The sequence below is a fragment of the Leucopleurus acutus genome, assembly GCF_964270905.1.
Source record: "Leucopleurus acutus genome assembly, chromosome: 13".
NCBI classification, from domain to species: Eukaryota; Metazoa; Chordata; class Mammalia; order Artiodactyla; family Delphinidae; genus Leucopleurus; species Leucopleurus acutus.
Window position 1 is genome coordinate 62660321 of NC_139155.1, and position 14305 is coordinate 62674625.

The 14305-nt window shown below is 45.9% G+C and overlaps 1 protein-coding gene across 2 annotated transcripts in view; it reads left to right on the forward strand.

The window, feature by feature from the left end:
- CEP192 (centrosomal protein 192) overlaps positions 1 to 14305 on the forward strand; it is a 94358-nt gene that overhangs the window by 63900 nt on the left and 16153 nt on the right. For both annotated transcript variants that reach the window (XM_082853458.1, XM_082853457.1), the window contains 8 exons: positions 138 to 247; positions 2912 to 3062; positions 7185 to 7360; positions 7973 to 8096; positions 9530 to 9635; positions 10070 to 10277; positions 12505 to 12584; positions 13676 to 13771. In XM_082853458.1, coding sequence (XP_082709584.1) covers positions 138 to 247; positions 2912 to 3062; positions 7185 to 7360; positions 7973 to 8096; positions 9530 to 9635; positions 10070 to 10277; positions 12505 to 12584; positions 13676 to 13771 — 1051 coding nt within the window. The remainder of the gene's footprint in view (positions 1 to 137; positions 248 to 2911; positions 3063 to 7184; positions 7361 to 7972; positions 8097 to 9529; positions 9636 to 10069; positions 10278 to 12504; positions 12585 to 13675; positions 13772 to 14305) is intronic.

Here is a 14305-nt window from a genome sequence, read left to right on the forward strand (position 1 = left end):
ACTTATATTGGGATTTAGGACATAATACCTATGAAGTAATGTATCATGTTAGTGGGATTTTCCAGATGCATGAATAAAATCTAATTAAGGTTATTTTGTATGTATAAACGACTTCTGAATAAAATCTCTACTGGCAGAGCCATGCTGCACACACCAGGGGTGAGGAAGCAGGTCCTTCCCACCCAGAGCATGCTGCAGAACATCGACTTCGCGGAAGCATTTCAGGACGAGCTGCTCGTAACTGAAGGTAGGAATTTCAACGTATTTTAAATCTTCTGGGTCCAGTGTGTGAGGAGGAAGAGTGTTAGCTTAGATGTGGTATCAGGCTGAATTTGAGTCACAGCTTTACTCTATGACTTTGGACAGATTACATCACTGAAATTCAGTTTCCTTAGCTGTAAAATGAGAGGAATAATGTCTGTGTTCTCTACACAGAGTTCTTGTGAAGATCAGATGAGAGGGCTTTGCCTTGTAAATGTTAGATGTTATTAATATGTTATTGCACCTAGTCTTTGGGTGGACTTGTGAATAGAGGAGGAGAACGGTTATGATTAAACTCAAGTTATTACGTTTAAGATTTCATGATTGCAAACTTACACTCATTTTGAGATTTCTCTGCTCTTGTGACTGCTGTGCAATTTATGGAGGATGTGATAGTGGTAGTGTGACTCTAATCTAGATGTTTAGCCCTATTTGAGCTGAGCAATTCAGGTATTTAATGGTATCTATGACTCATACAAAATATAAGAATGGAAACATGCAAATTGTGTAAAAGTATGTGTACAGATTTTCACCACAGTATTGTTTATAATAGGAAGAAATTAGAAGTAACCTAAAGGCCCAAGAGTAGGGGATCGTTTAATTATGCAATAGAATATCTTCAAGGCATTCAGACAATATGATTCTATATCAAGTGACATGGAAAGCTCCTCAATTTATTAAGAAAAGAATTATTTTAAAATTTTGCATATAAGATCACCTGTCTCCCCCTTGGCCTGTGAGCCCCTAGAGGCAAGGGCTGCACCTTCTACCCCTGTGACTCATGCCCTGCACTCCCCACCAGCTCATTTGGTAAAAATAATTTAATGTCTTATTTATAGTTACCTAGGTAAAATTGCAGGAGTATACACAGCAAAATATTAACAGTGGTTATATTCTGGTGGTAGAATTTCAGGTGGTAGTATCTTTTCCCCCCATTTTTATTTTCTAGTTTTTTAATGATGAAATACACACTCCTGAAGTGGGAAATGATAAAGGAAAAAGATATTTATGCCTATGTAGAGGTGATGTAGAATAGTTTATGATCTTTTCAGCAAATTGGGAGTCTAGATCATCTGCTTCAAGGGTGGGTTAGTTAAAAATAATGAAAAGATTTGAAATGGTTGGAAAGAACGTTGGATTTGGAGCTGAACCTCAGTTCATAGCCCATCTCTGCTACCTCAGCTCCTCCGAGCTTCACCTTCCATATCCCTTCCTCAGAGGAAGGATCCACGTGAAAGAGTTAACCTGAACTGTGCCATGGAGATGGACCCAGACACGTAGCAGCAGCAGTGAAGTCTAATGAGAACTAGGCAGCGTGAGTGTGCAGCCCTCGCAGCTTCACGACTCTATGGCTGAGTGGACTTGGTGGGGAGTGCAGGGCACGAGTCACAGGGGAAGAAGGTGCCGCCCTTGCCTCTAGGGTCTTACAGGCCAAGGGGGAGACAGGTGATCGAAGTATAGCATGAAAGTGCTGTGACAGAACTGTCCTTAGGGACCTGGGGGCCGCGGAGAAGTGGCACTCTGCTGAGAAAGCGGGGAGGGGGTTGACAAGGAGGAGGTGTGGACCAGGGTGGGGGAGGGTATTCAGGCAGAGGGAGCTGCATGTGCAAACATTCAGGAAGTGGGTGTGTTAAGGGTTATGTTGACAAACCTGACCAAGCGCTCAGGTGACCTGCTGAGACCCCCCTGTGATGGGGTTGAGTGGGGGCTTCAGGTGGGTCCTTGGGGCCAGGTTGCACATCAGGGAGTATTGGGCTCCTGGAGGTGGTGTGCATGCTGTCCAGGTGAGGGGAGGAAGCAGCCCCACTTGGTCTTGTGCTGGTTGGTGTAATGGATCCCTATAAGAATGTTGCGGTTGAACTTTTTACATGATTATTTTGAAAAACATTTGAACGTATTACTATTAAGCATTCATAGCGATCTTACTTTTGTAAAATGTATAATTACTGTGGCAAATAATTTCACAATTAAACTTTTATAGTCAGATGTATTTAATATAAATTTTAATTTACACTTCCTGTGTTCTTTCTGAGTTTCCATCTTAAAAATACTTAATTCTTAATATCTAATTTATATGTAGAATACAAGCATGTTCTCTAAAATTTCTTGTATATATAAATTCAGGTAGGTTTATCTTTGGATAAACCTCGAGCACTGTCTGATCAATCTAAATACATGTAGTTATACTAATACTGCCTGTTTCTGGATTTACTTAAGTTTTTATGAGACTGCCGCTTATGAAGTGTGTGCTCTCAGCCTCTGTGTTTTGGCCCCTCATTTGGGGTGGAGGTGATGATGCCTCGGAGAGCTGTGGAAACTGACCGGGTTGGTTTATGTTGGGGGTCAGAACAGTGCCCACAGCCCTGAGAGAGGTTGTTACTCGTACTTCCCGTGAGGAGACTGAGGCTCGGACTGGTGAAGGAAGCTGCCAGAGGTCCCAGGCTGAGCGTTGGCGTGGCTGTAATCCAAATCCAGGGCCAGAGCCTGAGCTGCCAGTCATTGATGCTAATCCGTAGTGTTAAAAATCCAAATGTCACCTACCCCCAATTAAGAAGATACAAGAAAATATGTAAATATATGAGTGCCTCTGTTACTTGGTGGTGTGATTATGTGAAGATTCATGTATTTCAAACATTATTTTCTATTTCAGTATATGACCTTCCCCAGCGGCCCAATGACGTCCAGCTCTTTTATGGAAACATGCGTAAAATTATACTTTCAGTAATTGGAGAATTTAGAGATTCTGTTTCTAACAGAGAGTTTCTTCCACCTTCTTCCAGACCTAGCTTGGAATCTAAAAGGTAAAACTAACAAAACATCTTTTATCTGAGTTGAAGATTATTTGATTCACACTGGAGCTGATCTTTTACCTGTGCTTTGTTGGGTTTTTGTCTCAAACTGTTTATTTCATCTTTATTTTTAAGTTGGAAGAATTCCAAATTTACAGAAAAGTTTAAAAACAATACAGAGGGACTTCCCTGGTGGCGCAGTGGTTAAGAATCCGCCTGCCAATGCAGGGGACAAGGGTTCGATCCCTGGTCTGGGAAGTTCCCACGTGTTGCAGAACAACTAAGCCTGTGCCACAACTACTGAGCCTGCACTCTAGAGCCTGCGTGCCACAACTACTGAGCCCATGTGCCACAACTGCTGAAGCTTGCGTGCCTAGAGCCCATGCTACACAGCAAGAGAAGCCACTGCAATGAGAAGCCCGTGCACGGCAATGAAGAGTAGCCCCCACTCGCTGCAACTAGAGAAAAGCCCATGTGCAGCAATGAAGACCCGACGCAGCCAGAAACAAATAAATTAATTAAGTTACTTTTATAGAGAACTCCCATACGCTATCTGCACCGAGATTTCGCAGTTGGTAACGTTTTACCACATCTGCCTTATGGTCTTTCATGTATATACAGGTTTTTCTGAACCATTTAGGAGTGACTTGCAGACATGATGACCAGTAGCCCTGAACTGGCTGTAGATGCTCCCCCTCATAGGCACGGCAAGCCCGTCAAGGTTAGGACACTGATGCGGCGATACAGGACCACCATCTGGTCCACGGAGTCTCCCGGTGGTGTCCTGTGTAGTTAAGGCAAACAGCAAACAAGAAACTAACTCTTTCCACTTCCTCTTTGGTCCAGAATCTAATCTGAGATCACACGTGCGTTTGGTTGGCTTGTCCATTTACTCTCTTTCAATAAAGAGAGTTCCTCAGTCTTTCACAACAGAGAAAACACACAAGGTTTGCTTATCAAGTACGATCCACAGAATCAAAGGTATTTTCCAGAATGAAGCTTCAGTACTAATTTGGGGTGAAACACAGAGAAACCTGGGGTTGCCCATGGTACTTTCTAGATCTACTTTGTAACATCAGCACTCCCCTCTGGCTTAGATTTAACACAAGGTCCATAAGTTGTGGGTGTGTTGTGTCACACAAGAGACTATTTTGATCATGAAAGGTATTTTATGCTTTGATAACTATGTAACTTATGTGATGCTTTTCAAACAGCTGTGCCACATAAATTCGTAAGTTTCAGATTTCTTTACCACAAGCAATGTGAGACAGACCAGGTGCTGCCTGTTTTAAGGACCCCAGTGCATTTGCTGTGGTATCCGGCATTTGCAAGATTACAAGGTGATTTAACCAACCCATCTTTCTTTTTTTTCTCTGGTCGTTTCTGGTAAAAAGGGAAAAGTAGGCTGCAGGCCAGCTGCTAACTCTTTCTTACCAGGTACCCTGATGTTTTTATACAATACAGGCCAGTTACTTTGTAAGATATTCTCGATTTCAGTTCACAGCTTCAGGACCTGCAGAATGATGCTGTTGGTTTCTCAGTGAAGCTTCCTTAGTGGTGAACAGTGCTGATTTGTCCTGTTACTAGCAGTATTTTTATCACTTTGTTTAAGTGGTGTTTGCCAGGTTTCTCTGCTGTAAAGTTAATAAATATCTTGAAGGGATATTATAATACACAACTTGGAGACAATGAATGATCTTGTTTCTCGTGAGACTTTGAGCACCCAGTGAGGATTGCTTCCTGAATCATATTATGTCTGTCTTGGTTACTAAATGGTGATTTTCTTATCCCATCTTTCTGCATTTATTAGTTATCTTTCTACTTTGAGGAAGGAATTTCCTTTTTCTTCTTATTCACATATATTAGGACCGACTCGTGGATTCAAGATTAATCCTTGTTGTCATTATTTAGTCCCCTGACCTGCTCCTTGGTCCTTTGCCTGTGCCCACAACACCTCTGGGCACCTCCTTATTCACAGGTACAGCAGGATGGTCGAGGCTCGTCCTTCACTTGCCTGTCCAGCCTGGAAATGAGGACACGGGCAGCAACGTGCTCATTGCTATTGAGGTGTCCTTGCTTCTAGGCCCGCTCAGTGGACAGAGCTAGGAAATATATGAGTTTATATACAAATCCACGTGCAATTTATATCTCCTTCTGTTTATAAATGTGTTAAAATCTTGAGTTTACACTGATACCTCCAATTCTAATCTAACATAACACATGGATTCCTTTCCTCCTTCCCATAATTGTACCTTTTTTCTCCAGTACTGAGAAGCCTGGCCCCATTATTTTCAATATGTTTACGTTTTACTCAGTCTCCCTGTTTTCAGCCAATCTTGTCTTCACATGGTCTGTCTCCCTGGGCCCAGTGTTGCCAACTCACACCAGCAAGTCTTAGTGGCACCACTTGAGGGCTGACTCCCCCCATCCCCATCACCCTAGTGCCTCTGACTCACACCAACTTGGTTTCTTTAATCCTTATGCTGTTCGTGTTAATTTTTTTTCTAAGATAGTCAAAGATAGTATTAACATGTATTAAAAATTACCTTGAGGGCTTCCCTGGTGGCGCAGTGGTTGAGAGTCCTCCTGCCGATGCAGGGGACACCAGTTTGAGCCCCGGTCCGGGAGGATCCCACATGCCGCGGAGCGGCTGGGCCCGTGAGCCGTGGCCGCTGAGCCTGCGCGTCCGGAGCCTGTGCTCCGCAACGGGAGAGGCCACAACAGTGAGAGGCCTGCATACCGCAAAAAAAAAAAAAAAAAATTACCTTGACAGTTACTTCAGTTGTGAGGAACTTGTTCTTAGGAAGCTAAACAAACAGTAATCAACTTTGTTTTTTAAATTGTTTTCTGATGTTTGGCTGGTGCCCCCTTTGTTTCTCTGGGGCGGTATAGGTCTGATTGGAAAGGGGGGTGGTCAGAGGGCAGTGAATTAGGGGTGAAGAGAGGGATTTCTCTCTGTCCGCCAAGTGTTGACTGGAGTCCAGGTGTAGCCCTGCTGTGTGGTAGGTGAACTTGGTCACCGCACCAGTGAATTTCAGTTGTCATGTGTTCATGTGATTACGAAATTTAGTTGAATTACAATTTTTTAGTAATCTAAGGCTTATTAGAAAACCCAATTTCAATACTTAGTAAAAAAAACTTCCTAAACTTTATTAGCATTTCTTAACTGTAGTTTTTTGCCAAGAAGATTTTGTTTTAAAGTTTTTTGGTGTTAGCGTTGTAAAGCCAGTTATCATTATTCAGTTATAGATACTTGAAGAGTTTTGTTGTTTTTCTTAAATTCTTAATATTGGGTAGGTTATTTTTGTTTTTTTTTTAAGGAAGGAAATTCTTTTTATTTATTTTTTGGCTGTGTTGGGTCTTTGTTGCTGCGCGCGGGCTTTTCTCTAGTTGCGGCGAGCAGGGGCTACTGTTTGTTGCGGTGCACGGGCTTCTCATTTGCAGTGGCTTCTCTTGTTGCAGAGCACAGGCTCTAGGCGCGCGGGCTTCAGTAGTTGTGGCACGTGGGCTCAGTAGTTGTGGCTCACGGGCTCTAAAGCCCAGGCTCACTAGTTGTGGCGCATGGGCTTAGTTGCTCCGAGGCATGTGGGATCTTCCCGGACCAGGACTCGAACCTGTGTCCCCTGCATTAGCAAGTGGATCCTTAACGACTGTGCCACCAGGGAAGCCCTGGGTAGTTTTCTAGTAAATCTTCTTTAAAAAACATTTATTTATTTGGCTGTGCTGTGTCTTAGTTACGGCACGCCGGATCTTTAGTTGTGGCATGAGGGATCTAGTTCCCTGACCAGGGATCGAACCCGGGCCCCCTGCACTGGGAGCACGGAGTCTTAGCCACTGGACCACCAGGGAAGTCCCTCTAGTAAATCTTTTAAGAGACCTCAGATGGCAGCAGAAGTCAAGGCAGGAAACAAATCATTGCAGATTCTAATTAAAGATTAGTAACATTTAACCTATACTGTACTTTACTTTTTATACACTTCTTTAAGAAAACCCCAATGTGAAGGATTCTTATTCACTGAAAAATATATAATGCACTTTTATTTTTATGTTTTCAGATTTATGGATAATTAATATAAAAATGTGACACAGTCTGCTTTATCATTTTAAATTTCTTTTCTCTCTCTCTCTCTCTAGTGAATCTGGCAGTTGTGGGACACATGGTGGTAACATTTCTTTGGATGTTTTACCAGTGAAAGGTCCTCAGGGGTCTCCACTTCTTTCACAAGCTGTTCGCCCACCTCAAGATAAATCGGCCTCGGAAGAAGTGTGGGCTGTCCAGCCTGAACACTTGATTTTAGTCGCCCCTTCTTGTGAGTATGCCCCCAACGACAGGACAGAAAGTCCCTCTGGGGCCCGGGCTGTACTTGCTCTGTCCTCAGGGCTCTCGTAGGACAGACCTGGGCTCCATGCAGATGTGGCTGGTGGCTTGCCCAGGCCTCCCCTGCCTGCTACAGACCCAGCCAGAGTGTCATCCTGACACGAGGCCTCGGACCCAGGCCAAGCTCCTGTGTGGCATAGCTGCCCATCCGGGGGTCTTGATTCCTGCCCCCCACGCCCCCATCCCCCACTGAGAATGCAGTTGGCACTTGGCCTCTTTTACCCTTAACGTTGATACCCTTGGTCCAGAGTAGGAACAAATCTAGTACCTATGTCTGTGCCCAAGACAGGGAGTAACAATTACCAGATTTCCTTTTTCTTCTTTGTTCACTACTAAACTTTGTTCAGTGTCTTTGTAGTTTCCAAGAGTAAATGAAGGTCTTGCTTTACCAGGAATTTGAAATTTCTGTAATTGGGCAGTTGGGAAAACAAAATGAGTTAGTATGGTAGTGTTTTTATTTAGGATTTATTTTTACTATTTATTACCCTTCGTCTTTTTCACAAATGCTAAATGTAAGTAACATTTTATTTATCTGCTGTCATAGGTGATATGGCAAAAACTGGACGTTTCCAGATTTTAAACAATTCTGTTAGGTTACTGAAATTTGAGCTGTACTGGCCAGCACACTGTCTTACAGTGACACCACAACATGGGTTTATCGCACCAGAGTAAGTATGACCTCCCTTTCCTCTGGGTGTTATTTAGATGCTTTAGCATGGTGACTTTTTAAGGATCAAATAATAGGCCATTTTAATGTATTCAGTAGAATTTTGCAGTGTGCTGACTCTGTAAAGAGCACCATGCATGGTTCTGTGGGACCACAGTGAGTTCAAGACTCATGCTTCTTAGCGGATGGAGACCATGTCCACAGCCAGTTTACGGTATCAGCCTAACAGGGTGGAGAGACGTGTGAGGCGGGGGAGAGTTGCTGATGTAGCTCTGCCTACAGAATTACAGCACAGGGATGTGGCTGTGCACATGATGAGGGTACTGGTCTCCAAAGCTCCGGTGGTCTTGCCTTTGTCACCTTGGGTCTAGCAGCTTATTCTGCTGGTTTTCTCTAAGGACATTTTACAGACACAGATTCCTGGCTTCTGATATGTCTGAGCCATAATCTAGTTTGCCGTTTTCTACAAAGGATATTTTAAGGTAAAAAGAAGTCTTTGGGGGCCAGATGGTGATGAGCAACTGCCCTCTCTGTGCAGCTTAATTATTGGGATATAGCCTCAGCTCTGCAGCTTCTCAGGGACTGTGTCTGGGTTGGCACAGAATACGCACCTCTGAAAGTTGCTTCACATTTGGGAATAGCAACTTTGCACAAGAGCAACATGAAGTTTATTTGCTTTTGCAAAATGATGGCGTATGCGTTTCAGGAGAGTTGATTTGACCAAGACCGGGTTAAGGTATGGTTGGGGACACTCCAGAGAAAGGTTCGTAGGACCAAAGCAGTCAATTAAATGTTTGTCTGTTAATGGGTGAAAAGCTGGGAGACGACTGGACAGGTTATTCAGAGACTTGTCCATCACCCTACACCTTGAGCTTTTAGCAGTGGGAGGTCATCTTGGCCATTTTGGACGTGGGTACTGACCTCTCTTTATAACTGGTGGTTTCTCTTAAGTCACAAATCCAGTTACATCGTCCACATTTACGTCTTTGACATCCCATAGCTCTTGAAGAGAACAGTGAGCACAGAAAACCTGACCGACCCCCTTTCCCACCCTCTCTTCCCTTCCAGTTACGCTGTGTGACCGTGACGGCTCGTTCTTTATCATTGGCGGTTCAGAGCCTTTGTGTTACTGGTCTTTTGCTCCAGAAATGTTTAACTTGAATTGCTGTTTAGATGGCATTTCAGTGATGTGGTCCATTTTCACATGAGCTTTGCCCTTAGGTTCTTGGGTTCACACCACTCAGCTTTTTGTCAGCCACTGGGTTGGGGTTGAGGCCAAATCAGATGCGCCTGGTAGCTTATCTCTGTTCTCTGCTCTTTCTGAGCAGTGAGGAAATAGTTGGTGACTGACAGGACAGTGTTTGTAACTCTTGTGGTTACTGCTGTTCCAGTACAGGGTATTCTTGGTTCTCAGTGTTCAATTCTTCTTTCAAGGAGCAACCTACAAATTCTTGTGAGTCCTAATTCCTCCTTATCCACAAAACATTCAGTGTTCCCATGGAGTGGCTTGATCTATATACACTGTGACAATGGACAGAAGGTAATTTTTTAAACTTTTTTTTGATCAACATTTCTCTTTTTTTGCAGTTTAAGTTTTGTAATCCTCACTGATAGCACTTAACATTTCAGAAATCGAATTGAGGTGTCCTTTCAGCCCAAATAGACTTAATTAAATAGAGTAGTTAGTGCAGAGTTTTTCCACTAGTGAGCTGAACAAGTGTCCTGGGTGGGCAGCAGTGGAGAGTGGGGCCTGGAAGCCATCATTAACTTGAAGATTTTGCTTTGGAAAAAAGAGGGGAGTTGGGAGAAAGGATAAAGTCGAAGAGCTACTTTGGGATCTGAATGGACTTTAAATTCACCAGTGTTTCATTTGTTTGGCATTACTTTTCTCTACCATAATTTAAAAATAGGATTTTTTTTTTAAAAAAAACAACAGCTTCACTTGCATCTTATCCCTTGTTTGGGTCATTTCAGAAAATTGTGAAGGTTCAAATTCGAGAAGACTTGACCCAAGAAGAACTTTTCACTTGTTTGACCTCCAGCCCATTTAGAATCCTTTCTCCAGAAACAGAGCCTTCAGTTAATCATCTGGTAAAACCAGTGACAAAACCACCTTCCACAAGAGTTGAGATAAGGAATAAGACTGTTACTTTTCCTACAACAGAACCTGGCGAGACTTCAGGTATTGTATCACAAGGTTACGTAATTCAGACTTCTGCTAGTACGTTGGATCTAACACTCTTAGTTAACTGTAGTTTGTGATAGGTGCAGATTTCCCGCTACTTCAAGAGAAAATCAATTAGTCACTGGAAATCTTTTCAGTTATGAGCTGGATTTGCAGATGCTTAAAAATTGTACCGTGTTGAATTTAGGCCTTTAATAACTCTCTGTTCCAGGAGGCTTAGATTTTCTTATCAGAACCATCCCTCCCCGACTCTCACTAGGTCTTTGACCAGAGTTGCTACTAAGTTAGTGGCTGAAGAGGAGAGGAAGGTGGGTGGAGCCTGGCTCTGTCAGTTACTCTTCGACTACAGGCTCCAAACTTGCCCAGCCTCCCCAGCTGTGATTAACACCCACCACCCAGGGCCTGGGGATGGTGACGCGGTGTGTGAAGCACCTCTGAGCTTCCTTGGGCCGGAGTAGTGCTTTCTGCCCTGTGGGCACTCTCCCTGCGGCCTCGGGGTCTAGGATTGCACATGGACAACTTAGATAGGGTCTGGGGCCACCTGTTGCCTGGCCCCCCAGCTCCTCAACTCTCGCGGTCTGTCTTCCACTGCAGGTCAGTCTCCTGCCCTCAGGGTCCCTCCTGGATCTCGTCGGCACCAGGATCTGTACCGTGTTTTCACTCAGTTTCAAGCCTGTCACTTCTGCCCATCACCCCCTCTGGCTCTTCCCAGCTCACTTACTCCAGGGGTCAGCAGTTGCCTGACCACATTCAGACCTCCAGGCCTTTCCCCTGCCCATCGCCCCACCCACAACGCACTTCTCCCCATCCCTCCTCGACTTCTGTGCTCTGTCCCTGTAACCCCTCACAAACACTCGTGACTGCCTTGTGCCCCTCACCCTCTGCATTCCCGTCTGGCAGAATCCCAGCCCTGGTTAAACCTGACTGTCTCCCCGGCCCTGTCTCTGCCCCTGAGTGCTGCGCAACTTGGGCCCCTAGATGCCCTGAGCACAGGCTTCCCCAGCGGCCCTTGCAGCCCTCCTCCCTGCTTGCCCCCACCCCCAGCAGCTGAGGCTTCTCTGCCGCAGCCCCCGCTGCCCCCTCCTCCCTGCTCCTGCTCTTTCCGGCTCTTGCCTTTGCCTCACACATGGTTGAAAATCTAGAGATCATCCCAGGTGACTCTTGCGCTGGGAACCTGGGCCCACCTGCTCCTGCCATCTCAGGCAGGGCTTCCTCGGGCCCTCCTACCCCCTTGTCAGCATTTCTTCCTCTTTGCCGAAGCGTCTCCGTCAGGACGCAGCATGCGTGCCGTCACTCATGGACAGGGTGCCCTCGGCCCCTCGCCTTGCTGCGGCTGCCCTCCTCCCTGGCCCCTTCCTGCCAGGGTTGTGCTCCCACCCTCGCTTCTGCTGCCACCAACCAGGCCCTGAACTTGCTCCCATCAAGGTCACTAGAAAGCTTGATTTTGCCAAATCCAGGGCATCTTTTGTGTGTCTGTGTCAGTTTGACCTGAGCACTGGCAGCCACTCCTTTCCCCTTGGAGCAGCTCTCGGGGCTCACCTTGCCTCAGGGCCCCTCCTGAGCCTGTGCTGCTCCCTCCTCCTCTTCCGGCTCCTAACGCCTGCATCCCGTTCCTTCTCTCTGCTCGCCCTGAGCCCCAGATGTGCACCCCACACATCCACGAAACCTGCTTCTCCAGCCTTTCCCATGTTAGCAGTGGCACCACTGCTTGTGCACTTGGTTGAGCCAAATCCCTACAGTTGATGTCTCTTCCCTTCTGTTCACCTGTCCCGTCCGTCAGCACGTCCTTTGCAGTCTGTCTTCAGAATAAACCCCACATCTGCCCGCTGACTTTCCTCCCTTGGCCATCACCAGGCCTGATGCATGCAGGTCACCCTGTGCGGCATCTCGGCCGAGGGCCGCAGTGACATGGGCCAGGCTCTGCCCGCACTCTGACCCCGTGCAGCCTCTTAACCTGTGCAGCACCAGGGGTTCATGCATGGTGAAGACCCTGCTGTAGTTCTTCAGTAGCTTTTTGCATTGCACTTCCATTAAATACAAGATAGGGCATCTGTCTGACAGGACTTCGTTAGAAAATAATGTTATTCCTGTTGGACTCCTAGGGATCTAAGTGTATTTTTTCCCTGTGATGAGGTCAACACAGTATTTTCCACAAATTATCCCATGAATCTGCTTGTTTATTTACCCCTCAAAGAGTTTGAGTTGTTAAATGTGTTCCTTTTAGGAAGTTACCTGGAAGTTGAGAATCACGGTGACACAGAAGTGAGGTGGCACCTGTCATCCTTAGCCCCACCTTACGTCAAGGTCAGTAATAATTGCCTCAGATATACTCATTATAATGTTTAACTTTATGCAGGATGTTTCAAAATCTGAATTATGAGCATATGTTGAGATTACTGGTTTTTGTTCCCCTGCTTCATTTACTTAATTATGTTTGTAAGTGGGGCTAACCTGCCCAGTTGTGTTCACAAGGTGGTTTTGAGAGTCAAGTTAGAGAATGTATGTGAAAATACGTGCTTGCTCTGTTTCATGCTCTCTCCTGCAACTCTGCTTTTTATCTGAAATAACTATTTTGAAAAATATATATAAGTTTTATACCAGGGCATTGTGTGTGTGCTTTTCTATCCTGAGTTCCAAGTGCTGCTGTGTGTTTTCACCTAGTGGGAGCGAGTGCAGAGACAGGATTGAACCTTCCTTGCCAGTGAGTCTTAGCCTGTGTGCCCTGCAAGTGGTGTCCGCCACTGGGCACCACCCGAGCCAAGTGTGTGGTCACGTGTGATGTGGCCGCTCTGCCCTTTTCTTGGTTTGACCATCGTGGTTATGAGCCATAATGTTAACAAGACGTGTGTAAAAGATAGTGCTGGGGGCTTCCCTGGTGGTGCAGTGGTTGAGAGTCCGCCTGCCGATGCAGGGGACGCGGGTTCGTACCCCGGTCTGGGAGGATCCCACATGCTGCGGAGCGGCTGGACCCGTGAGCCATGGCCGCTGGACCTGCGCATCTGGAGGCTGTGCTCCACAACGGGAGATGCCACAGCAGTGAGAGGCCCATGTACCGCAAAAAAAAAAAAGATAGTGCTGGGCCCACTGACAAAAAATGAAGCACAGGTATCGTATGGAGTGTTGAAACACATGCTCAGCAGGGTCTTCAGGGTCTTTGAGGAAATGGCAGTCCTCCGATGCGGGAGCAGCCTCCTCTCCTACAGAGCACTGCCGCCAGTGGTGGGATGAGGGTCTGCGTCAGGTGAGGCCTGGTGTGAGCCAAGCCCAGGGTGCTCCTGGCCCACCATGAAACAGGCTGGTTTGACCTCAATGACCGTGAAGGCAATGGTGTCACTGGAATAGATCCGCTTACTTTTTTGGTTTTTTATTTGATTGTTTAAACGGTGTCTTTGTAGGGAGTTGATGAAAGTGGAGATGTTTTTAGAGCTACCTATGCAGCATTCAGATGTTCTCCTATTTCTGGTGTACTGGAAAGCCATGGAGTCCAGAAGGTGAGTTCTGACACCTTTTTACAGCCGTCTGGTAAGAACACAGTGTTGGCTGGCCAGGAGTGCCTCATTGTTTCCACCCAGAAGAGTTCACTCCACCTGGACCAGTGCTGCTCACAGCCAGGCTGCTGCAGGAGCAGCTGCAGCACAGGTCAGCGCTCTGCTTCTTCAGCGGGACATCTTGTATGAAACAAAACACCGTGCTTGGTGGTGCGGTTGGTTTACATTCTGGTGTAAGCACTTCAAGTGGCCTCAGGTTGCCAGTGCTTAGAACACGCTTCTGGTAGCGTTGATCTAGACAGTGGTTTTGTTCACCAGCTGTAGTCAGAAAACTCTACCAGTGTTGCAGACCACTCAGTGTTCATGTGGGGTCAACAGTGTGTCTTCAGGGGCAAGTGTGACAGGTCCCTTTAGTACCACTGCCCTGGTAAGTTCTGTTTTGTTTGTAGCCCTGACCTGGCCCCTTCATGTATCTCGCAGGGATGCTAGTTGTTCACGTGGCCTCAGTAATACACTTTTCCTTTTTCATTCTAATAG